The 25,482-nt window shown below is 35.8% G+C and overlaps 1 protein-coding gene across 10 annotated transcripts; it reads right to left on the bottom strand.

Moving 5' to 3' along the window:
* Positions 1-90: 90 nt before the first annotated feature.
* On the bottom strand, positions 91-24,689 carry LOC124394803 (synaptotagmin-like protein 2). 10 transcript variants are annotated; one of them, XM_046863267.1, is made up of 11 exons: positions 9,631-11,750; positions 8,865-8,957; positions 7,919-8,013; positions 7,575-7,688; positions 7,282-7,451; positions 6,526-6,628; positions 6,182-6,343; positions 4,423-4,501; positions 3,810-3,897; positions 2,662-2,867; positions 91-2,305 (listed from the first exon to the last, which is right to left on the bottom strand). In XM_046863267.1, exons 3-11 carry the CDS (start codon positions 7,961-7,963, stop codon positions 2,157-2,159), a joined length of 1,116 nt encoding a protein of 371 aa, XP_046719223.1. In that variant the 5' UTR covers positions 7,964-8,013; positions 8,865-8,957; positions 9,631-11,750; the 3' UTR covers positions 91-2,156. The 10 variants fall into 10 exon arrangements, 2 of the variants coding, with proteins under 2 accessions (XP_046719223.1, XP_046719221.1); XR_006927558.1 differs by lacking the exons at positions 91-2,305; positions 2,662-2,867; positions 3,810-3,897; ... (4 more) ...; positions 7,575-7,688; positions 7,919-8,013 and adding exons at positions 13,839-14,813; positions 16,640-16,730; positions 16,892-16,934; ... (3 more) ...; positions 19,693-19,922; positions 24,641-24,689 and having other exon boundaries at positions 9,631-12,175; XR_006927559.1 differs by lacking the exons at positions 91-2,305; positions 2,662-2,867; positions 3,810-3,897; ... (4 more) ...; positions 7,575-7,688; positions 7,919-8,013 and adding exons at positions 13,839-14,813; positions 16,640-16,730; positions 16,892-16,934; ... (3 more) ...; positions 19,693-19,922; positions 23,653-23,667 and having other exon boundaries at positions 9,631-12,175.
* Between the last annotated feature and the right edge of the window lie 793 nt (positions 24,690-25,482).

Below are 25,482 nucleotides of genomic sequence, written 5' to 3'. Positions count from 1 at the left end.
TATTTTTCAAAGTATACATAATGTATATAGTATATATGCATTAAAATTTCCCTGTGTGGAAAAAGAAATACAATTTGATATGAAATTAAAATATTTGTAAAAAAAAAATGCGACTGATTTATGTGCAATTATTTGACCTTGTTCTTTTAGGTAATCTTTTAAAAAGTCCCAGCTACCGTTATCCTTTTGATAAACTTGACCTCAGAAATGTGTGGTACTTGATTTGTAACCAAGAAGATGATAAAAATTGCCTTTGTGACAAACACTGAATACAATTATTAGGCCTCATCATGACATATGGGCTTATTAATGTTCCACATTTTTATCAGTGAAGTGGTCAATGAGTTCTTGAATTTATTATTTATATGGATAATATCCTAAGGCCTGGAGCTTACCATGGTATATGCAGTTTTAAGAAGTCTTGTAAAACTTGTATGTGAAAAAAGCACTGTCAAGTTTCTGTGGTACATCATCCAAACGTAGTGATGATGGACAAGAGCAAGGTGGAAGCACTGGCATACTGACCACAAAATGTCTTCCACTGCACATTCTGTGGCTTAATGTATGGGTTGTTAGTTAAGTCTTTAATTAAACTTTAAATCTTTTTTAGTACTGTACAATGTTTTCAAAAGCTAAAAATATTGCAGTTTTGTTCTCAGCCAGAGAACTCCAGAATGGTTTGGTAGTTTTTAGATTTTCCTGTTTGCTGCATAGATTCAAGGTTTTCCAAACAATAAAGCAAAGTATAATTTAGCCCCCTCTTTCTTTCACAGGAGGTATCATGTTCCTTACTGCATGATGTGTTATGATACATTTCTATGATTAGCCAACATTTAGCTTTCATGCTGCTCTGTTATTGCCTGACATTTTTGTTTTAGACTTCCAACACCTGATAACCACCTTCATCACCACCACCAAGTAATAGACTGGCAAGCTGTGTGTTTCCTGCGATTCATGGTATCACAACTAAGATATAAATATGACACAGAAGAAATCCCTTTGAAATGTGGAACAGTAGAATCATTGTGGTGAGTAGTTCTATATCTCTTTTTTTCAAGAACCTATCAGTGAATCTACTGGCACTGTTGCAGCTGATTCACCCGTTGTTTATTTAATTTATTTTGATTTAATTGTACATCTAAAACAGGAAGGAAGCTTTTGAATGAAAAAAAAACTATTAACCAAGCTTTGACAGTGTTAAATAGATTCTCAAATCAAATCAGATATTCTGCTGCTTACAGTGATAAATCTATATAAATCCTAGAAACAGTCGATCTCTCATTCTTGAGATATTGCGCTGAATATCTTATACAGATGAACAGATTACCAGAAAATGTTATATCACCTAGTAGTGTAAGCATTCGATTAAAATAAATAAAATTCAAGAAAACAATTTATTAGGTGAATTTGCAATTTTAGTTAAAGCGACAATAGGTATGACAGTTGCTGATAAAGTAGGTGACACCAAATGCTGTGAATTTATTCAGATATCCTTCACAATGTAAAGCTATTATAATAAAATAGAATGCTTTTCATAATCAGTAGGATGGCTGTAAAAATACTAATATGATGTTAATATATGATTAGAAGTGCTGAGTTTTGTCATTCAAAATACTATTTATACATTCACTGAGCACTTTATTACAAACATCTAAATAACTACTCATTCATGCAATCATCTAATCAGGCAATCAGTTGGCATGTAATGTAATACATAAAATCTTGTAGTTACAGTCCAGCACAAAAATATAAATCTAACCTGCCTTGTGTCAGCAGTCCAGACTGGTGGAGGCATTATACTGGTGTGGGGAAGGTTTTTTTAAGCACACTTAGGAGCTGTTATTACTAATCTTCGCTTGAAAGCTATTTGAAACCTAATTGAGTATTTTTGTGCATTAATATCAACACAGTTTACCATCTTCTAACACCTGTTTCCAGCACGATTCGGCATGAAATTTTGCCTGAAAAAATCTGCAGGAATTGTGTGATGCAATAATACCATAGACCAGAATCTGGGGAATGTTACCAACATCTTGTGGAATTCAAGCCATTAAGAATTGAAAATCGCTCAAGAGCAAAGGGGGTCATTACTACATATTAATGAAACATCTCCAAAGTGCTCAGTGAGTGTGTAATCTTGCACTTTACAATCAATGCTATTTCCAAGCATTTTTTGCTGTTGTCATCATTCTCAATGGCAGCACATCCTCCACCCACTCATTTGGCGAATCTATCATTCTTTGCCATAATTCCACCTCATTAGCAACAGAATCCATCCAGTCCACTTTTTTCCCACATGTCTGCCCTGTGAAAAGATAGATGGTAGTGTTCATACAAAGCTGTTCTGATCTAGTGTATTTTTTTCAAATTATCATTTATTTTTAGTTATAGGATGTTTGTTCATTGTTAAATGCAATGCAATCCAAAGCATAATCTGTGAAACATAAGATACTTTCTGTATTTAACATCTTTTTACTTGACCACCAGTGCACACGGGTCACTCATAGTGACCTGTTTAGACATAAAGGTGCTATTAACACACTGTCAGATGTACTGCAGAGTTTGAATCAGCAAAAACTAATTTTCAGAAATATCAAACCAAAACAGACATGTGATCTCAAGTTTTTAAAAGTTTCTGGATCCAGCAATGAAAGTTTATACCTGTTCCCAGGCTGAGTCTCACTCCTCCCACCAGGTGATCAGACAGTCGTTCATGGTCCCATACTGTGAGATCCACACAGGTCTCCTTTAGATCCTCGGCCCTGAAGCCATCATACACCATTGTGTGATTAAACACAGGACTTGATGCCCTCTTTAACACCCGTGTCTTTTGTAAGCTCTTTTTGGTGGTGTCTGGCAGCACCAAACTATAGAAGCAAACATGGACAAAACATGACAGGTGTTCAAAAATTTATATTATTGTAATTTTTGTCATAAAATTGAGAAACTCAGGAAAACATTTGTCAGAAAGTGACTTAATTTAGTTTAACCCCATGTGGAACAACAAATAAAATGGCTTCAAATAAAATTCAAATGAATGACTATTATAGAAAGCAGGAATTAAATAATATTTACAATAAGTTAAATTATATGACAGGGTATATATCATCTTTCATTCTAATATAAGTATAATTTCCTAAAATGTTGTTGACTAAGGTAGAAAACTGCAAAAATGGATGTCATTCTGTCTGGCAGGTAAATTTTTGTGACCCAAGATGGGCATGCATCATTGCTGCCTGAGATCCTGTCTACTGCAGATGAAAGACTAAGATATTCCCCTGGCTCCAAGTGCAGATGTTCACTTAATGATTTCATTACTTTATTAAAGACACCTCAAAATACATCGGTCACATAACCTATATCCTAACTAAACACAGCAGGTTTAATTGTTAATTGCATTTTACACCAAAATAGCACAAAACGCAGATAAAAAATATTTCCATAAAAGTCAGCAGTATCAATACTCTTATGAGTATATTAATAACATAAAAAAAGGTCTTACAAATGACCTCCTGCAGCTTAAATATATAAAACTGTATACTTTAGAATGTCAAATCTCTTTTTATACACTACTGAAGGTGTTGTGATGCATGCATATATATATATATATATATATATATATATATATATATATATATATATATATATATATATATATTACATACATACAGTTAGTTTGTTATGATTACACAATAAAACAGAAATACAATTCAATTCTATATTGAAATTATACAATAAAAACGTATACAACAAAGCTAATACAAAAGCAATACAATAAACCAATAGCTTATGCTCTTTGAGCACATTACCATTTCACATATGGGTTTATAGTGCCACCTCGGATTGGAGGAAGGTTCTTGCAGTCTTTGACCCAGATATGAATTTCACCTGATTTAGCTGGAAAAGAGAAAAATTGGAATAAAAAAGGACATAACTCATTCTGTGGACCTGTTTTGTTTACTTCAATGCCCTTTATATTTAATTAATTTGATGGCTGTTTACACAAATTACAATAAAGGATATGACTGCTACTGTATTCTGATCATCCAAAAACCCTGCCACAATATGTTTATAGTGTATTAAACATTCCTTCACTAAACTTATTACCGTTTGCCTACTACTAATCTCCGTAATATGTATGCTGTAATGAGTTAGAATTGCACTTTCTGGAGTCCCCAAAAGAGAACAGGTTTCCCATTTGAATCACTGAAGGGTCCACTCCAGGAGTGCTTACTGGTCATTGTCTCTGGCTTTCTCATTATGGATCACCTCATTCTAATTCTAGCTTTAAAGAGGTTTGAAAGTTGGCGTAAAGGATTGGAAAATGAAAGAGAATAAATGTGTGAACAAAACAAGACTTCAAATGACTGAATTCAAAATGTAAAGATATTTTAAAAGTCATAGTAAGTCATCAACTCTTACCGAGGGAGATGTGAGGTAAGAACCGTATGGCCAATCTCATCTCTCCTCTATCATCTGTCAGTAGAATACTGCTTGTGGCCTGAAAAGACAGATGTGGGTAAATTACAAAAGCATTTTGTCTACATAATTTATATTACACCACCTTACTGCAAATTCAATAGACTGAAATCCAATTATTTCTAAATGCAAAATATACTGTGGGGTCTAAATGTACATGACACAGTAAAATCAGATTTATTTATTTTGTTAAAACTGCATACAAACAGATGCAGTCAAGAATTTAGATATTGTCTGAGTTTCACACACATACCCACACAACCCCTACAAAACCTGCTTACAATTTGTTATTGATTATTAATTTCAAAGATCAATAGGAAACAGAACTGTCTCAATGCTCCCCAAACTCCTTTTGCTACAAGTCTGCATTTTACATCAAAAACACATTTCATTCCTCATAACTGTCACTGCCAAAACCCCCACCACCACTGGAGTCCCCTGGATACTCCTTCATGACTTTCAGATATTATGGAGTGGCAAGGAAATCAAAGTGGTCCTCTAATTGCCATATGTTAAGTCAAGTGGCTTTTATTGTCATTTTAGACATATACAGTACAGTACACAGTGGAACAAAACAACATCCCTTTAGAACTGTTCAGCAGCTCCCAAGTCTTGTCCTTGCCTCAACCACTGTGGAATATCCCAATGCCGAGTCCACCACAAACATTCTTTTAGAATGTCTTGACCTTCAAGAGATTTTTCAAGGAAATGGACATTCAATTACAGATAAGCGGACATAGCAGGTCAGCTTAGGTTTTTAGGAAAGCAAAGGTTCACTCTTTCTGCTCCTTTCCTCTCCTCGGATCTGCCCACTTCGTACAGACCTGCCTCTGGATTGTGTTCTCTTTGATTGGAGGCCACACTGTGCAGCAGGGGAGGGTTTCTTAACAACACCCTGGGGATCCATGAAATTACAAAGTAAGAACAGGAACTCTAAAGATTTGGATTTGGACTTCAGTTAATGTCAGCAGTCTGCTACACTGACTAAGGACTACAGTTTGCATCTGATCACCATCACTGCACACCTCAACATCATTTAGCTGTAATAAATGGACATTCAGTAAAACCCAGATGAGGACGGGTTCCCTCTTGTGTCTGGTTCCGCTCAAGGTTTCTTCCTTATGCCATCTCGGGGAGTTTTTCTTGCCACAGCCACCACTGGCTTGCTCATCAGGGACAAACTTATACTTATAAAGAACATCTTATTCATTCTTTATCACTGCATTATTTGGGTAAAGCTGCTTTGAGACAATGCTCATTGTTAAAACCGCTGTACAAATAAAAATTAAATTGAATTGAATTGAATTGAATTGAAAATCTCCTCCAGCTGCTTCCCTCAGTCTTGGAACAGCTTTGTTTTGGTTAAAAATGCAATTTTATACAGAGCGAAGAAGGTGATCAGATCTAGTATTGTATCAAACAATAATGGCTCTTTTTTTAATCAGGTCTCCCTCACTAAATAATTCATGATCAGTATATTAAGCAAGTAATGTCCTTGTCAATTAGCAAATCAGGTCTATGTAAAGAATTAAAAATGGTAATTCTATGTGTCCACAATTTTTCTTTATATTATTGGTCCAGTCGGGGTAGCCATAGACTAGCAAAAGATGCAGCAGTGTCAGAAATCCCACTGTTCCAGCCTTTGCTTGACAAATATAATATATACAGTGAATTCCTAAAAATAAAAAGAGCTGTAGTATACCCTTTGTTTGAGGGATAAGCAGTTAATCTGAGGGTTTTCAAAATCCCACTTGGAAAGGTCAATCTCGGTTTCTCCAAGGAAGCTGTTCCGACCAAATGTGTCATTGTGCCAAACAGACAGGTTAAGCATCTCCGTTTTTACATACTCCATTTGAACTTTATACTGTATGAGGTAGAAAACAAAAACAAATTAAATATTGTGATTAAGATGAATAACAATGTGTATAAAATATATGTAACTAGATTATTTTTTATTATTTGTATTATTTGCCACCACACATTGATATCCTATGGTAGGTAATGTATATAGTATAGTACAATATAAATGTATTGTATAATCTTTACCCTTAGAATCTCATTATATATGGGGTTCAATGTCTTCTTTTTCACTGACGTTTTTCGTTTACCCAAATTGGCAGTGTCAGGTATAAGATAACTTTTAACATACCTAAAAAAAAAAGGCACATGTAAGTAAACATCTAAATTTAATCAAATATACACTCACCTCTTCATGTGGCAGCAGTGCAATGCAAAATCCCATGCAGGTATGTTTAAAAAAATGGAAACACTGAATTTATGAGAAAGGTCAGTTGAGAATTTGCGATTAGTGGGTCACACGACATGCTGAATTCTGAGGTAAATGAGTTTCAAAAGACCACATTATGTACCACTCTAGAGACTGCAATAAATCTGTATATAAATAATAAGCAATAAATACAGGCTCACCTATACTGGACAGCTGGACAATTAAATCAAGGTCAATTGTTTCTAAGGTTTTGATGTGTGAGTCACCACACTCTCCTATCTGCATGAACATTCTTAGACCTTTATCATCAAGCTGTTTCCAGCAACAAAACTGTGGTTTATCATTATTTATTTATTTTTTCACTGCCTTATGTGCATACAACTGACGTAAATGAAAAGCTAATCTGGCACAAATAAACATATCACATCATTGGTGTTTGTTGTTGACATGAACTAAAGCTCTTGTACCTGCAAGATTTTATTTATTTCACTGTTACAAGGTTGGCCTACTGATTCCAAATAACATGGGTATGTATCACATATAACAAAGTAGTACAAACATTCTAGGCTACGCACGGGTCAGATCGATTCCTCTTCACGTCCACTGGGGCCAGATTTTGGCACTGGACTACAAAAATGTGGAGCTCCCTCATCTTCTTGACATAGTTGATTGAAAACTTGATGATCCCCTGAACTTTAATATTCGCATAGTCTGCACTGGTAATGCTTATTATGCTCCCGCTCATCTGTGGGTGTCAAACACATGTTGCGACAGAATAAATATTATTATAAGTAGTTTTATTGCATTATGATAGTGATAATTGCAGAACCTACCCAAAGTAACATCAAGCAAAGAAACATCAACATACCGAAGACAACGTGGCAATGCGTGAGTTGCTGCTAAGTTTAGCTTGGGGGTTGCTGTTTTTCCAGTATTTTCCACTGTTAGAGCTGCACTCTGAATCACTCTCATTTCCATCATCCTAAATGAAAAACCACAAAATTCATCATTATTATAAATACTGACCCATGCAGCACTGTCACTGCTGAAGTCCCTTTAAAATCTCAGATTTTTATTGTGTGCTGTTTTGCATTTTGTTTTAGTATTGTTAAATGATTTGTATGATTGATTCTTTAGTTTTGTCACATCCATTTTTGGTTTCTAAGGGAAAAAAATTACCTTGAATAATCATTACATATAATCCTACTGTACCTCAGTCTCCAAGAAATTAGGAACAGATTTGCTGATTTTCCTCATACGCTCCCTATCTGAGAAGGAAGATGTGGATCGAGATGGAGTGCTGGAGACTGTATGTATTTATGAAAGAAGAGAACAAAAAAAAGAACAACAAACGGTTATTTATTAGAAAGCTTCAAACACTGTATAGACAAACGTGTATGGACACCTGACTTTTCCAGCTGTATGTAGTTTTTCCCTAAATGGTTATCGCAAAGTTGGGGACACACAATTGTATATGATGTCTTTGAATGTAGTAGCATAACATTTCTCTTCATTAGGAATAGGAGATCAAACCTGTTCTATCATGGGAAGTACCCCTGTGCACAAAACCAGCCCCATAAAAATATGGATAACAGTACATGGGTTGGATTGAAAGATCTTGAGTGGCATACTATAGAGCCCTGATCTCAACTCTGTTGAACAGCTTTGTAATGAATTAGAACACTGACTGCACCTCATGCCTCATCACATCAATAACATCAGTATCAGACTTTATTAAAAATGTTGTGGCTGAAAGAACGAAAATCTCCACAAACACACTTCAAAATCTTCCCAGAAGCGTGGAGGTCATTTTAACAGTAAATGTGGAATGAGATGTTCAAAAAGCATAAAACAAATCATATGGTCAGGTGTCCACAAACTTTTGTCCATGTAGCTGTTAGATTTTAAACTCAGCCATGGGTTTGCATTCTCTATGGTTAGGGTAGGGTTAATACTTTGAAATATTGAGATGATTCTGTGCTGCACCATAAATCATTGTATACCCACCATACAGAACCATGACATGAAAATGAAAAGAAATGCAGATAGTCTTGCAATCTTTTGAAAAATATTTCAAAAGATCAGATTCATTACACTTACAATAGAAATTTCCACATGACTCATATTTTGTGACAAAATGAATACAACTAATGCTCACTTGGTACTGCAGTAATGTCTTCGAGGCTCTTATGGTATACAGGTCTAGTGGCTGCCCGTCTTAGCGCTTCCTGAACTAGGCTCCCATCAGGTACTACCACATTTGCACATTTGCAGAACAGAAATTACAGAAAAAAGACAGTTACATAAGCATAGATCGAATCTACAACAAGGATATATAAACAAAGCTGTAGAATACTACAAAGCTGGAGCAAAATCAATCACAACAGGTTTTCACCTACAAAATTCTTCTAAAAACCTGTATGAACATCGAAATTAAAATGGTATTATAGATTATAACAAAGTTTGTATGACTCCTGGTTTAAGGTTTTCGTGCCATACAAAGTGTTTTTAGAAATTCCAGCCATTTTGTAGTAAGAAAAGCAAATTGCCTGCCATGTGATATCCATTTACATCTGACAAACTGTTAAAAATATAAACTATATGAAATGTAATTTGATTTGGAATACTTCCCTTAAACTTAACATCATTAAAATGCAATATTAGGTAATAAAATGTAATGTGTAACATGATCTTAATCTTAAAACACTGCAACACTCACTGTATATACTAATATAACAGGCAATTTATTGGGTTAAAATAGGACAAATGTCTTTTTTATAACCCAATAAAGTGTCTTTATTTTCGATTGACTGAGTGTTGCACTATTTTCGCCACATACAATTTTGGATTTTAAGTTATCATTTCAAAAACATTAAATATACTATATCAGGAAAGTTTTGGAAATAGAAAAAGGTATGTCTCACAGTTTGAACTTGTCCCAGAAAAGGAGTCATCTTTGTTTAAGGACCTATGGTTGATATTTTTACTTGCATGTGAGCTGATTTGCCGTTCAAGTTCCCCTTCCTAGTGCAAAGCTCTGAGTCCAGGGGAATATCATCTTGCTCAGCCCAGCACCTCACACCATCTGTCTGAAATGAGGTGCAGACTAATTCACTGATCTGCTCTTTATCCTGTGGAGAAATGTCCTTGCCTTCCTTTTCTGTGATTCCCAGGTAATGCTGGTTGTCTCGTGGAAGAAATGACCTGGCGAGAGTTTGAGAATCCGAATCCTCAGAAGTGCTTCTTTCTGTGATTTTATGCTTATTCTTGGTGACTGAATTCTTTCTCACTTGTAAATTAACTTCTGGTGTTCTTGTGGAGGAGAAGACTGTACTTTCAGTTGTTTTTCCAACCTGTGGAAGGACTGTGTCAGATACTTTCCTGGACTGCAATTCTAAATCTTCATCTTGATCTTCGATGTTCACTGCAAACATGCTGATGGCACGCCGAAGTGAATTTCCTCTTCCATTTAAAGTTCCTTTGCCACTACTTCTAGTTTGCTTTTGAGATTCTTTATTGGGCAACCCTGCAGGTTTAGGGGATGCTTTATCTTTTGGAAAGAACTGTGTGCCACTCTTTGGATGTGTATAATTGGATGATCTTAGAACATCTAGCTCAGTCGGAGAAATATACAAGTTATCTGTGGTATCAGTATCAGGATATTTGACATCAATTTTCGCTTTTGGAGATAACTGGAGCCCTCTGTCTGTCTTTGGAGACATAGCATTCCCACTATCATTTCCAAAACCTTGGTCTGGCTGATTTGGGCAAACATTTTGATTTAAAGAATGCCTTGCATCCACCAGTTCATGCTCTTTGTTAGTTTTTGCATGTTTACCTTCCTGATTGGATGACTGTCTGCTAGTTTCTGCCCAGAAGTCACGAAGCATTTTGAACTGTAATCTGTTCATACCTTCTTCTGTGACAGTCTTCTCTACTCTGTCTCGTAATGGAAGAACTGTAAAATTGACAGTTTCTGCCTCAGTTTCTGTACCTATGGATGTAAGATCATGCTCTGATTTGGTGAACCTTTTATTCAGTTTTGTAGATTTCACAGGTGATTTTCCTTCTGCTGTTGATTTTATATATTTTTTTGATTGCAATTCTTCTCTTTCCCAAAATGATTTGAGTGCTTTTATCCTTTCTGCCCTGTTGTCTTGTTGCTGATTGCTTTGCTTTACTAATGAGACATGGATTTGTTGCTTTAAGTGAACATTAGATGTTGGTTGAGGGTTTAGCTGTGATCCTTTTTCCTCTGTCTTTACTTGTTGGTCAAGTTCTAGTACTGCTGAAGTCATATATCCTTCCTCACTACTATTAATATTTTCTCCAACATTTTCTTTGCTCTGGTCTCCTAGCTGGAGCACAAAATCTAGTGATGAGGATTTTTGGCTCAAATGTTTGCATTTATCATTGTCTGAGGTTATGCTCTGAGCCATTACATCTTTCATTTGATTTATATCACTTATTTGTGCTTGCATCTCATTTGCTTTATCTCTGACATGAGCTTGCTTTTTGGATGAATCACGGACAGTGTTATCAGATTCTATCTCATTATAAATGTCCTTTACAAATGATTGCTCCTTGCTTTCAAGCGCTGAATATTTTGGACTTATTATATCAACTTTGGTTGGTTCCTCTTCATGATCAGTTGCCTTCTTGACACCATTATTTTGGTTTTCCTGTTCCAAATTTATGCTTGGTTTGCTAACTAGCATTCCTGGGCTCTCAGTGCTACCTCTATCCCACATTGACCTTAAATTGGCAGTTTTTGGGGAGCAACTCCCCTCAAGGTCATGTTGAAGCAGATCTGAAATTCCTGTCTGGTCAACATTTCTACATTCTTCTTTTTTGCTAACTGTCTCAAGCAGTTTCTCTTTTAGACTTGATTCTCTAGAGTCCAACAGTCTATTAGGGGTGTCCTGTGCTGATGTGTTATAAGATCCCATTCCAGAGGTTGCTTTTGCGCTCAATGGGTTAGTCTCACCGATTAGTTCCTGAACACCCTGAGAATTTATAGAAGCCTGTTTCTTATGCACATTCATCTCTACTGCTAAGTTAAAAACTCATCATTTATCATAGCAGCATCTTCATGCGTATGTTTCGGGACGATCAAGTAAACATTGTTCTCTGGCTTAGGTCTTGAATTGAGCTCCTCTTCAAAGTCAATGTCATCAATCTTGATATCCTCAGTGTCTTGTATAATTTCCTCACAGTCATGTTTATCACTGCTGTCAGAACTTCTGCTGAACCATTCTAGAACTTTAGCAATGGAGTCTCCTTGTTCTTCAGATGTTTTGGGAAAATGAGAGTTAATCATGAGAGGATCTTTGCAGTCGTCCATTTTAGTGTCTCTAGATACCTTTATATTAAATGGACGTGGCCTGTAGTCACTTTCATGTGCCAAAGGGGGAGACTCTGTCTTATTTGAGGCATTAGTTGGGTTGGTGGCTTCATAGACACATTGGGCTATAAAATGAAATACATTATTGAATAAAATATATGAGACATTGTTGTTAATTTTCTATAATTGTTAAACAGCATTAAAAACATAAACAAATCATAATCTGTGAGTAATGATCTAAAGGTGTTACTGTAATACTGTTAAAAATGATTTAAAGTAGCTAAGCTATGGTTCAAATATTGAACCTTATTGCTTATTGAAACACAGTTAACATTATTTAACTATATTTAAGCATCTAAAACAGTTTTTTGTTCAATTTGTTTCTGGTTATATCTAACACGCTATTTATCAAGGAATCTTACATTAATCAGTATGATGCTAGCTATTAGGTTAAGCTATTAGCTGCAATGAATCCTACAAATTCTGTTTAACAGCTGCTTCTGATTAATTTAATATTGTTAATTCAACAAAAAATGAAATGTTATTAATCCCAATCACACTCATTACTTGAGCAGTTAGTTAATCAACAGCAATAACGCAAAGATAAGATGCCTTTCTTTATGCGATTATGTCTTTACTTCCTGCATAATGCTTCAAGTCTTAAAATTTTAAAAACAAATACAAACAGAAAAACATCTATCCTCTGGTGTATACACAAATGACCATTCTACGATAATTGTAATTAGATACTGTAATTGAACTTGGTTGAAGACAATCGTTTGAACATTATGATTTGTTTAATTTAAAAAGAATAGAAAAAAAGGTGGTAGTTAAACAAGTAGTTCTTGTACTTTTAGCTAGCAGCCCAAAAGTGTGTGTATATATATATATATATATATATATATATATATATATATATATATATATATATATATATATATATATATAAATCTATGGTGGGTCATCAGAGCCAGCAAGGCCTTCACTGATCATAATCACTGACTTGCGTTTTAGTATATTTTTGTCCATGAATATGTATTTAATTATCCCAATAGTCTATTCCCTTCATTTCACATCTTTCTCTCCTTTGTGCTGCTCCTTGAGCCCCAAAAGCTTACGTTATAGTTTCTATCCAGTCAGATTTAAGCCATCACATCATTTTTTGCTGGGGTCAAGGGATTCTGCCTCTATCCTTTAGAATCAGCAGTGTGGGTGCCGTGTATCTTAAAGAACATGAGAATAAAGCTGTTGCTTTAACCAATCAGATTACAAGTTGGTGATTCTGAGGCCAACTAGCAGGCATACAGTAATGTGAACATCCTTTGATTGGATGGTCAGAGCTTGGAAATTGCAGCTGTAACAAACTGCCAAAGCTCAAATATTCATATGGATTTAATAGATGTTTTTTTTATTCCACAACTGTATGCAATTGATTTGGCCGCAGATACACATGCAAGACATTTTTCAAGGAACGCTGAACATCGTAAGAAAAGGTCAGCCCAAACAGTTGTTAAGCTTTTTCATGTTTCTTGTTGAATTGCGTTAATTGTGTTTCTTGCTTTAGTAATGGATTCATTCTCCCTACATGTCTGTGATGCAATGCTCTGTTATACTGTGTTTTTCTATAATATTGATGGTTTCTATAGATGTGCCATCCTAATGATGGTATTAAGCGTTGGATTGATTCAGGTAGGACAACACTGAAAGCCTAGGTGTAAAATGACCAACAAATGTATTTATACATATTTGTACAGAGTATACTATATATAAATATATAGTTCTTCATACCTGTAATGCTCAAAGAATGATTTGCTTTTTCCTCTGTCTTTTCATGTTCCCTCTTGAATGCCTTACTTTCCTCTTTTTCCAGGTTCTTTGGTGTGATTTGAGAGGTAGTGTTATTTATCGGTTTGACTAAGAGTGATTCAAATGGTGATGTGGCCTTTTTTCTAGGAATGGACCGAGGTTCTTTTAATATATCATAAACTGTTTTTTGTTTTTCTGCTTCTGTAGACACTGAACAATTAAGACTATTTTCAGATTTTTGCTTTGTATAGATTACATTGTCTGTTGTTTTTTCTTCATTATTTGATTGTGTGCTAGAACTCCGACTCAGTCTTGGCTTGGCTTTTGGCTTCTCTGTCTGTGTTGGATTATTTAACAACAATGAAGGTCTGACAGGCAGTCGTGATTTTGGAATGGTAGACTTCATTGGCGAAGTGGGCTTCAATGGTCCATTGTCATTTAAATTGACAGAAGACTTATCTAACCTTTCCTGTGTTATGGCGCTCTCTTCAAGAATTTGTTCAGAACCAGTCACGCTGGAAGCCTTACTCAGGGATTTGATGGGTTGAGGCAGCTGGCTCTTGATGTTGGAATCACTTGAGCTGAAGCTGGAACTGTGTTTGAGGATACCTTTTGGTGGAAGGGACCTGATTTCTGAATTTGTAGTTATGCTCAGAGTGGACAGAGTAGACCTGCTGTCTGAGCTTGTAGACATGCTTTGGGTGGACACAGGGGACTTGGAGCTGGAGGTGGTAGACACACTTTGTGTGGACACAGAAGCATTTGTAGACACACTCAGAGTGGAGATAGAGCTGTTGCTGTCTGTGACTGAATTCTGGACCTGAAAAATCTTAGTTCGTTTTTTTGGAACAGGTTTTTGACAAGGAGTTGCTTCATGTAAAATATCAAAGGCTTTGGTCTTGGCTTCTGTTTGTGATCCTTCTATTTTTGATCCCTCTTTTGGAGAAAGCACTTCTGCTAAAGAGGTAAGCAGGTAAATATAGGTCAACTTAATTAAAACACAAATTACTTAATAACTTATATCCCTGAAACAGATTCTACCCAATCACCTTTATTTATACATTCATTGACAACTTTATTAGAAACACCCACTTATTAGGTACCCCTGCTTATTCGTGCAATTATCTACTCAGTCAATCATGTGACAGCATGTACCCCATACAATCAATTATTCAGGTCTAAACTAGTTAATGTTTATGTCAAACATAGAGAGAGAGAAAAATTGTAATCTCAATGACTTTGTCACGGTTGTTGATGCCACACACAACAGTCTCTAAAGGTTACACAAAGTGTAGTTTCCACAGGTCACATTGTCTTTTTCCAATCTTCAACTGGCCAGTTGTAATTACTTTAAATTGAGATTCTCTAAATTGAGTGGGAATCTGACGTGGTCTTCTTCTGCTGTGACCAATCTGCATCAAGTTTTGGTGTGTTGTCCATTCTTTGATACTCAAGTCAAGTCAAGAAGCTTTTATTGTCATTTCAATATATAGCTGACGCATTACACACTGAAATTAGACAACGTTTCTTCAAAACCCTTGTGCTACATAAAACAACTTAGAGCTACATCACAGTAAATAGACCTACACAGAGCTAAGATTATAGTAAGTTGTCCGAAACGCATAAGGTGCATCATGTGCAACCGAGTGCAAACGGTGCAGACAAAAGACAGTACAACGGACAACACAAGACAGCGTAGGGCAGATACCCAAAACATACACTCCCCCAGTAAACCTACTGTGTAATGTGTTATGCAGTACAATGTGCATTAGAGAACTGTAAGCAAGAGTGTACTAATAAATATAAACAAAATATAAAAACAAAAAGTTGTGCAAAACAGCAACAGCAGCCATCAAGTAGCTATGCAAACAGTTATAATATAGATATAATAGAATAACAATATAAAATGGGTGGACATGGATTTGTGTGTGAATGGAAATTAGTATTGAGCATGTGTTTGAGTTCAGATTTGTAGCAGCTCAATAACACATAGTTAAATGAATGTGTTTCAGTTCCAGTTTGGTGCTGTGTTGAGAAGCCTGATGGTTTGAGGGGAAAAAACTTTTGCACTGTTGTGTAAATGCCTGAGATAGATGGGGAAGATACTGTTCTGCTCATCATGGGTGTAAAGAGTATATAGCCTACTAACTCGAACCAGTCTGGCTGTTTTGACCTCCCTACTTAAGCATTTTTCCACCACAAAACTGACACTCGCTGAAATAATTTTTTTTTTTTTGCATCATTCCATGTAAACTCTAGAGACATAGACATAAAAAATCCTGGGAGATCAGCAGTTTCAGAGATACTTACATGACTCCTTTTGGTACCAACAACCAAGCAATGCTCAACATCACTATTCTCACATTTCTCCTACATGCTGATATATAATGTGAACATGAACTTAAGAAAATCACATCATATCATACCTTTCATAGCGTTCTTCTGCTGCCACGATTAGTTAACTGAATGAATAGCAGGTATAAAGGTGTTCAATAATAATGTGGTCAGCGAATGTATACGTATACACAAAGCTGCCAGTACACAAAGTGTACACATGCAATTTTTTTCTCATGTGTTTGGAAGATCTAGTAAATAGTCTATGAATTCCAGGAAATACATTTGCGTAAGCTCAAAACAGCCAAATGCATGTTTTTTTATTCAGCTTGCTTGTTTTAATGAACACTATCTCTTTATATTACATTATTGATTTATGCATATTTACAAGAAGCCTAGCATTTTGCAAAACGCCACATCTGAAACGTAAAATGACATGTAACCTGTACCTGGTGAATTCAAAGATTCAGGAAATGAAGCTCCATTGGGTAAATCCATTTCTAGATCAATTGGCACATTATTAAATGGATTGTGTCTTTGCTGGCAAAAAAAAAAGGGAGAAAAAAGTAAAGATTAAAGCAAGATTTTATTGCCTACAAAAAATAGAATGTTTTACAAAAGAGCCTGATTCTTTTCGATGCTTACATAAAAGGTCAGTGGAAAAATACAGCTTTATAGTAAACAGTAAGCAGTTTGCCTACCCTGTTTATACTTTCTTGCTGAGTCTCTTTTGGTCTCCTGTTACTAACACAAAGAGAAGAAATGTGAAGATGCAAAATTGTTTTTGTTTTGTTTTTGTTAAGTTTTCTTGCAAAATTTTTACAGACTGTATCGATTCAAAAGAAAACATGAAATGTTAAGCCTTTGAGGAATGTTGTAGAAAACTGCATTACTGACAAAATAATGGTTTAAGAAATGTTTAAATTGGTTTATGGTTATGCAAATGAATGTCTTCAAACCCCCGGCTTTTTAAGACCTGCACATGTTGAATTCATGCTTATTGTATAAACTTTGGATTGCATTATGTGCTCTATATGGCAAACGTTTGTGGACAACTAACCATCATACCATAGGGCTTTTTTCCAAACTGTAATGACTTGCATGCAGCCAAGTTACAATTTCCATCAATGGAATTAAGGGGCCACAACATATTACAGTACGACAATGCTTTTGTTCATAAGTTGATAGGAAATAGTTGGAGTGGAAAAACTTAAGTGTCCAGCACAAAAGCCATGACAAGAACCCGTGTGGGATAAACTGGAATGCCAAGTGCGATCTGGGCAAATAGAAAGCATTCCCAGTGGAAAGAGTGGAAGTTACTATACATTACAGCAACAGAGCACTAGAACTGGGCACGATGGTCATATGTCTGCAAACCTTTGGAAATATAGTGTGCGTAAGTCTTGATGTTCATTCAAATAATCAAGATGAATCTGCTGATTTGAAAATTGTTCTAGATTTTTTTTTAGAACAGACAATAACGCAAAAATCTCACTAATTTCTCATTTTATGTATATGCATAGCAATAAAAAGGAGCTTCTACGGTCCACTCAAACCATGTTATGGAAACGCCTCTGTTGACTCTTGCTTGACTCATCCAGTACTTCGAATCATAAAATTTCCACACCTCAAAAACACACATGAGCTACTCAAACAGCAATTTTATCCATCGCACAAGGTTTTCAGGTATGAGCAAACCTTAACTGACAAACAGAGAGTACTGTCAAAAATATTAGCAAGACTAATCTCGATACGCATATGAACATGGTGTTAAAGTGGTGCTATTTCAAGCAGCCAAGACAGGACTAAAGTAGGAAAAACTGTTAGACTATTGCTGGAACATTGTTTCTGACCTCTCCTTTGGATTGTCTGTTGGCTCTGGTTGTGGTGTCATGAGATCGTTGTTAGTTTTACTGGGTCGCTCTCTCCATGACTGTGTCAAAAACTCTAAAGACAAGACAAACACATTGCTGTCAAAAAGATTAAAAGATTTGTAGCTGTTTGTGCCAGGCTGTACAGCACACAATATTTCTGTATGTTTAATGCCTGGAAACTCACCTACTGTCATAGGTTTCTTCTGTTTCATGGATGCCATGATGATATCGGAGCCATGAATTCTGTCCTGGTGTCTCTGAGACTTTACCTCATAAAACCACTCCCCTGTGATGTACTTTAGTTTGCCCTCGTCAGAGCCTTGCTTTTGCACATGCCTGGTATGCAAAAAAAAACTGTTCAAAAATGTCTATGAATGCAGGTGAGGCAAAGAAACCATGGTTAGAATGTAAGTCCCCATGCAATTTATTTCACAATTCTTTCTTTTCACTATCAGGGATCTGTACAGATCTAACTCTAGTGAACTCATCTGCCTGACTGGTATCTGCTTCACATTTGTGACTTCTTGATAATGCATGCAAGAAAACAGTTTAATATCATATATTATTAATTATTTGTACATTTGTGATGAACTGAAATCTAATCGTGTGCTACAAGTCAGATAAGGATGAATTCCACCCATTCCAAAAGACTTAATTAGAATCTTGAATGTCACATTAGGCAGGGTTTTACTGAACCTTTTTTTTAGGGTATATACATCTTGAACTGATGAGTTCAAGATGTATATATGATAAATGTACTGAAATGAAACATTTCTCTGCAACAAAATATCATGGGAATTTTTTTGCAACATTAACTTGCTGAACACAAGCAACACCGATCTGCTCTTGAGCCTCCTGAATGACTAACAATATTGACAGTCTCTTGAGACAACTGTGTTTGCTTAATAAATATAGAGAACAGTTTGTCACACAAAAACATCGCACTCAACTACAATTTATTACTTGTTGCCCAGGAGGTCGATGTTCCAAACTCGAGAGCTTAATTTAGCTGTTAAAAGAACTTTTTGAAAAATAAAAGCATTATATTTAAATCTATGAGTTACATATACACACATACACAAAGGTTTAACACAATCCTGAAATCAACTATCAAAGGAAATGATTTTAAAAGGTCATAAAACAAAATGTTTCGAACCATAGCATTAAATTAAAACAATTTGATTAAAATTATCTCGACACGACCGGCAGAATACATTCCCAATTTCAGGGAAACGATTGTGTTCTGGTCATGCGAAAAGGGCAGGGCAATTATTCCACAAGGGTAGACTTAATCCTTTTATCCATGGTTGAGCAAAGCAAAGAAATCACCTAGTTGTGGCCAGTTTCTGCATTCCTCCTTTTATGTCCATATTCTTCTATTACATGTGCAGTCTGCTTATTACTGGCTGCTCAGTATGGTTCGCACTTAGCAATAAAGTAGAGAACCGTTTCACGTTCACTAATATGGACATTTTAGCACCGTCTGAATGTTTTTTGTGCAAAGCCCAAGGCAATGTAATTATCCAACTCACCCTGCAGCAGTCCTGTGAGTGATAAGAGGTAGAGATCAGCCCGAGCTTAATTACATTACAAGACATACATTAATGATATTATTACGGCGGACCTACTTGACTCGTTCTTCCTCTGACTTTTTCAGCTCGGCGTCTCTCTTTAACACCGCCATGATCGCCTCCTGCTCCTCCTCAGTCAGGTAGCTCAGGTCTAACATGGTGATCAGTTCAGTTTGAAATCTTCCCAATGTTCTTCAGGCTTCTGGTAGTCACCTGTGCTTGAACTGTGGTTTGTTTACAGTTCCGGCCTTTAAAATCCTTCATCACACACTACTAAACAGCTGCATCTACAGGGCAGAATACGTAAGATTCAACACTGTCCTGATCCCCTCACCTGATTAGATCTGCTTTTTAAAACTGTACATATAATGATTATTCAGCCTTAAAGTCTATATTCATTTGACACCCAATTGCGCTGAAACGTGTAGTAGTACAAAGAATATTCATGAGTGCATTGGCCTTCACATGAATATTGTAAATTTTTTTAATTGGTCAAAAAATGCAAATAAAACAAAAGTGAGAATATTTTACTTATACTGTATAACAACTATATTAACTCAGTCTATTTACAGCACCAGCAGTCCATACAGTGTGGAACTCAATGTCATGGTGCCAGTTTTACCTTGATTCCTTCGTAGTACCGTTTATTACCTTATTGTTATTGATTTTCTTTTTTTACAAGAAGCTACGACTTCTCATGAGTTACACCTGCTTCAGCGAGTCTCAAATAATAAAACTTCCCAAGAACCATAACCCACCGTCTAACATTCTACCAACTACAGCAGGTTTTATCTCTGTTAGCTGAACAAATATTTGTGCAAAGATGTTAGTGAAGCTATTTGCTCAGTTTTATAGCGTGATCAAACAAACCAGAAATGTAATGAGAATGAAATAGTACTGCATGTAGTATATATACATGTGTAAATGTACAGTGTATGTATATGACAGCACATGTTTTAAAGTGTGGGTGTTGCCTAATGAAGCAGAGTGACTATTCCTAATGCTGTGAATCCAACCTTTTACTAATGGGAACTTATGTATACATTTATCATTTCAAATATATTAATGTTCTGACTGGTTCCATTTGCACAAGTTGTTGCAATGCACATTTCACAGGCACATTTTCATTTCTGATGACTGGTTTAGGTATTTTGTTATCTCTTTGAGCTCTACACTTTAAACATTTATGTCCACAACTTTTGGTCTATTGGTGAAAAACATTTTAGTTATTATTATTATCCTCGGACACAGACATATACCATATGTTCCAGAAAACAATTTCTGCGAACAATCTCTCTTTACTTCATGTAACTGAAGCCAGAAGAACAGTGAAAACCAAAAACCCTGATTATAAATAACAACCATGTTTCCCTCCACATCTGATCTTTTATCATTCAGTCACATATTTTCTGTCTGGACAAATAAGATTTATTTCTTTACATTAGAGCTAATTGGACACAACCCTTTTGAGTATTTATGGCTTAATAGTCACCTGTAATTGCATTTCACTAACACATTAATGAGATTTATGTCTGGGATTTTGCCATGTTCTGGTATTTCTTCCTAGAAAATCAGCATCAGTACATAAAAAATGCCATTTTTTAGTGTTAACATGTCACATGTCCAGCCTATAAAAGGATAAATAACACTTTGTAACACTTTGTACCTACTAAAAACCAAAGAATTTTGGTGCATAAATGATCACTGAAAAAGAAAACATGGTTATGGTTTATACATTATATCACTGTTTATGAACAAAGATTAGAATAGGAGTACAGCTGAAAATTGTAGTATACAGAATATTATAATTATATAGTTAATACTGAGGCTGAGCTTGCTTTGCTGAATATTCTGGACAGTAGATTCTGAAGCCTGATAAACTCATACCAAAAAAACTCATACCTCCAAAAAATATTAGTTTGAACATATTAGCTGAATCTTTGGTGGTGTCTTTATCTTGAACGAAAAGGTAATGACAGAAAGATATGTTGTGAATGGCACCAGAGGGGCTAAAGCCAGTAAATGTATATACTGTAATTGTATACAAAGTGACCTATATCGCAGGTTTTCCTGAAAATATAGTGTAGACTTCTGTAAGTTGAAGCTAAAGAGTTGTCCCTACCTTAGTGCTCAAATGCCTGCTAATCTGGTACCGTTACTGCCTCCCAGGCTCAGGTTACTGTCTATGGTATTTCTGCACGTTTTTCCCCCACTTACTCTGGTTTCCTTTCACCTCTCAAAAACATGATGATCAGTAGATCAGCTACTCACAACTGCCCCAGGTATAAATAAATGCAAGCATATGTGAATGTACAGATGCTAGAGACACCAAACCAGGGTTTCCACACCACCAGCCTTATCAGAGTAAAACAATGATTGAAGATTTGATAAATATATGTATATATCAGTAATTACTCTTTGCAAATTTGCAGTACTGTAACGTAGCCAATGTTAAGTGTAAGCTTAAAAAGCACAACTAATTTAACAATGTGAAGAGCGAGATGGAGACTAGGAAGTATGCTTAGTTGCAGAGTAATATCTGATTGTACAACTGTTTGGCAATGTTTCATCAATGGCTCTGTTAGCTTTTCAAGTTTGTTTAGATGCCTGCTCTGGAAAGGATTCCACTGAACACAATGTACCTACAACAAACTCGAAATCAACCACAAGTCGAGCCAGACTACATAAATGAATGAATCAAAATAAGATAGTGGATGGAGGGAATGGCTATACTAGATTGCCCTAGATGTGAATGTATTCCTCCATCTTGAGCCTGATCAGGTCTACTGATATTTATGAATATTCAGTATCTCACAAAAGTGAATACACCTCACACATATATCTTCTCAAGGGACAATACTATAGAAATAAAACTTGGATGTATTTTAGTGTAGTCAATATGCAGCTTATATAATAGTACAGTTTACAGAAAATAACTCAACATACAACCATTATTGTCAAAATAGCTGCTAACAAATGTGGCAGCACCAAATTTTAACTGCTCTAATACAAGATACACAAATTTGTCTGGTTCTGTCAAACAGACAAAAACATGCACATGATGAATAGATCATGTGGCTTTGCATGGTTACATGACATACAGCTGTAATCATTAAGGGTGTACTCAATTTTGTTGCCAGTTATTTTGACAATAATGGTTGTATGTTGTTATTTTCAGAAGACAGTAAATTGTCTGCTATACAAGCTGCACATTACTCTAAAATATCTCTAAATTTAACTTGTATGGGGTGTACTCACTTTTGTGAGATACTGTATATACTGTATTTCTGGAGAAATTACTGCACATTATGTGGTTTATGTATAAAAAGGCTATGCAAATAAAAAAGTACTGAATTGTTCATGTTGTGCTATTGGCACTGGAAGTGTGAATGTATTGCGGATATGGAGCATAAAACAGGGATGTGTTCCAGGAGGAGAGGTGGAGCTACTCTAATTGTAGGATAAATGAAAAGGCTGAAACGTGTTGCCCGGAGAGGGAATGAAATTATGAATCATCATAATAAGTTAGTTATATCATTTGACTTAGTTAATCAAGACTGAACAGGCACTTTCAGCTCCCAAACCATTTAATAATAAATACAACGTGACATTACGTAGAGTGATTGCTGGCATTATGGAGAGTCACTGCTTGAGTAATGCTGTTCTATGAAAGCTCACGATACCTTCAATGTTACATAAGAACATATTTTTTTATTTTATAGAAAGCCTAAAAAATATTATTTAAATTATTAAATTCAAAAAGTATTGGGTCACCTGGCATTTCCTGCTATATGTGTTTCTTTTCCAAACTTTTACCACAAAGTTGGAGGCACTCAATTGTATTGGATGTCTTTAGATGCACTGTAATAAAATTTTGCATTCACTTGAACTTGAAAACCCAAACGTGTTCCAGCATGGCAATGCCCCTGTGCACAAAGTGAGCTCCTTGAAGATCTGGTTTACATGCTTTGGAGAGGAAGATCTTGAGTGGCCTGTTATAGAGCTCTGATTTCATACCTACTGAACACACGAATTGGAACGCTGACTGCACCCCAGGTCTCCTCACCTACATAAGTACTTTCATAATACCCTTGTGACTGATGAAAATCCAAAATCTAGTGGAACATCAGAAGATCAGCAGGTCAGCATCCATTTATTGATTGTGCATGCTGTGTCTGTATTTTGTATATTATTTTCATTCTGAAAATTGTTAATTCACTTACAACTTGCAAATTCACAAACATCTTAAATAAGCATCAGTGATTCTGACCTTCTTTGCCTCATACACACTGCTGTATGCCTCACCATACAAACTAATGAACAGCTCAAACATTTATAAATGTGTTTTGCATGTAAAGATTTTGATGCACACAAAATGAACTGTACATCTACAGTGCCACTCAATAAGAACCAATTTAACGAGTCGACTTGTTCATGAAGGACAGGCAATAACAAGATTACAAGATGACAAAACTTCAAACTTATTTCCATTAATTTTTTGTCTCTAATATAACATTGAACATATTTGCCACTAATTCAACAAGTTATTAACTGAAGTCAAACTGAAGACAAATAAACACTATCATGTATGAATTCAGTTGTTATCGTGCACATTTTCAAGTGTTGATAAAAAAACTGTATACAAATAGAAATGCATACAAACACGGTAAATGCTGATTCAACACCTTTAGGTGTTTATTGAAAAACTGTAAGCTGTTAAAACTCTGACCTGTTACACATTGAACCTGATAAAAAGAGCAAGCACGAAGCTAAAAGGTTTGAATTTTCACACAATTCTCAGATACACGTGTACATTTACATCCATTTTAAACACTCTCATATGTAAACATGTTTGTAAATGTATATATACATGCTGTACACTAAACAGGATTAAATCTGATGTCTGATTTCTGCACTAAACTCACACATCATCTCTCAGTTATTCAGATTCAGTAAACTGTGACTGCTTTGTTTTGTTTTCGACTTATAAAGTAAAAGCTCTTACCTTCAGCTCCTCTGAGAGAAGATCCTGCTGTATGTTTACTGAGTAGCTGTGTGTGTGTGCGTGTGAGTGTAAAGGTGCTGCCACACGGAAAAAGGAAGTACATACTGTATACCTGCTCATTACCACAGTTCAGTCCAGACGTTTAGCTGGCTATAGCTTTCAAAAAGAGGTAAAACTGGTGTATGAATGAAGAAACTATATATATATATATATATATATATAGAGAGAGAGAGAGAGAGAGAGAGAGAGAGAGAGAGAGAGAGAGAGAGAGAGAGAGAGAGAGAGAAAAATAAGTATTTGAACACCCTGCTATTTTGCAAGTTCTCCCACTTAGAAATCATGGAGGGGTCTGAAATTGTCATCGTAGGTGCATGTCCACTGTGAAAGACATAATCTAAAAAAAAAAAATCCATAAATCACAATATATGATTTTTAAACTATTTACTTGTATGATACAGCTGCAAATAAGTATTTGAACACCTGTCTATCAGCTAGAATTCTGACCCTCAAAGACCTGTTAGTCTGCCTTTAAAATGTCCACCTCCACTACATTTATTACCCTAAATTAGATGCACCTGTTTGAGGTCGTTAGCTGCATAAAGACACCTGTCCACCCCATACAATCAGTAAGAATCCAACTACTAACATGGCCAAGACCAAAGAGCTGTCCAAAGACACTAGAGACAAAATTGTACACCTCCACAAGGCTGGAAAGGGCTACGGGAAATTGCCAAGCAGCTTGGTGAAAAAGGTCCACTGTTGGAGCAATCATTAGAAAATGGAAGAAGCTAAACATGACTGTCAATCTCCCTCGGACTGGGGCTCCATGCAAGATCTCACCT

Source organism: Silurus meridionalis, chromosome 12 (genome assembly GCF_014805685.1).
Source record: "Silurus meridionalis isolate SWU-2019-XX chromosome 12, ASM1480568v1, whole genome shotgun sequence".
Taxonomy (NCBI): domain Eukaryota; kingdom Metazoa; phylum Chordata; class Actinopteri; order Siluriformes; family Siluridae; genus Silurus; species Silurus meridionalis.
The sequence above is the reverse complement of the archived record's forward strand: the minus strand, read 5'-3'. Positions and strand labels throughout refer to the sequence as shown.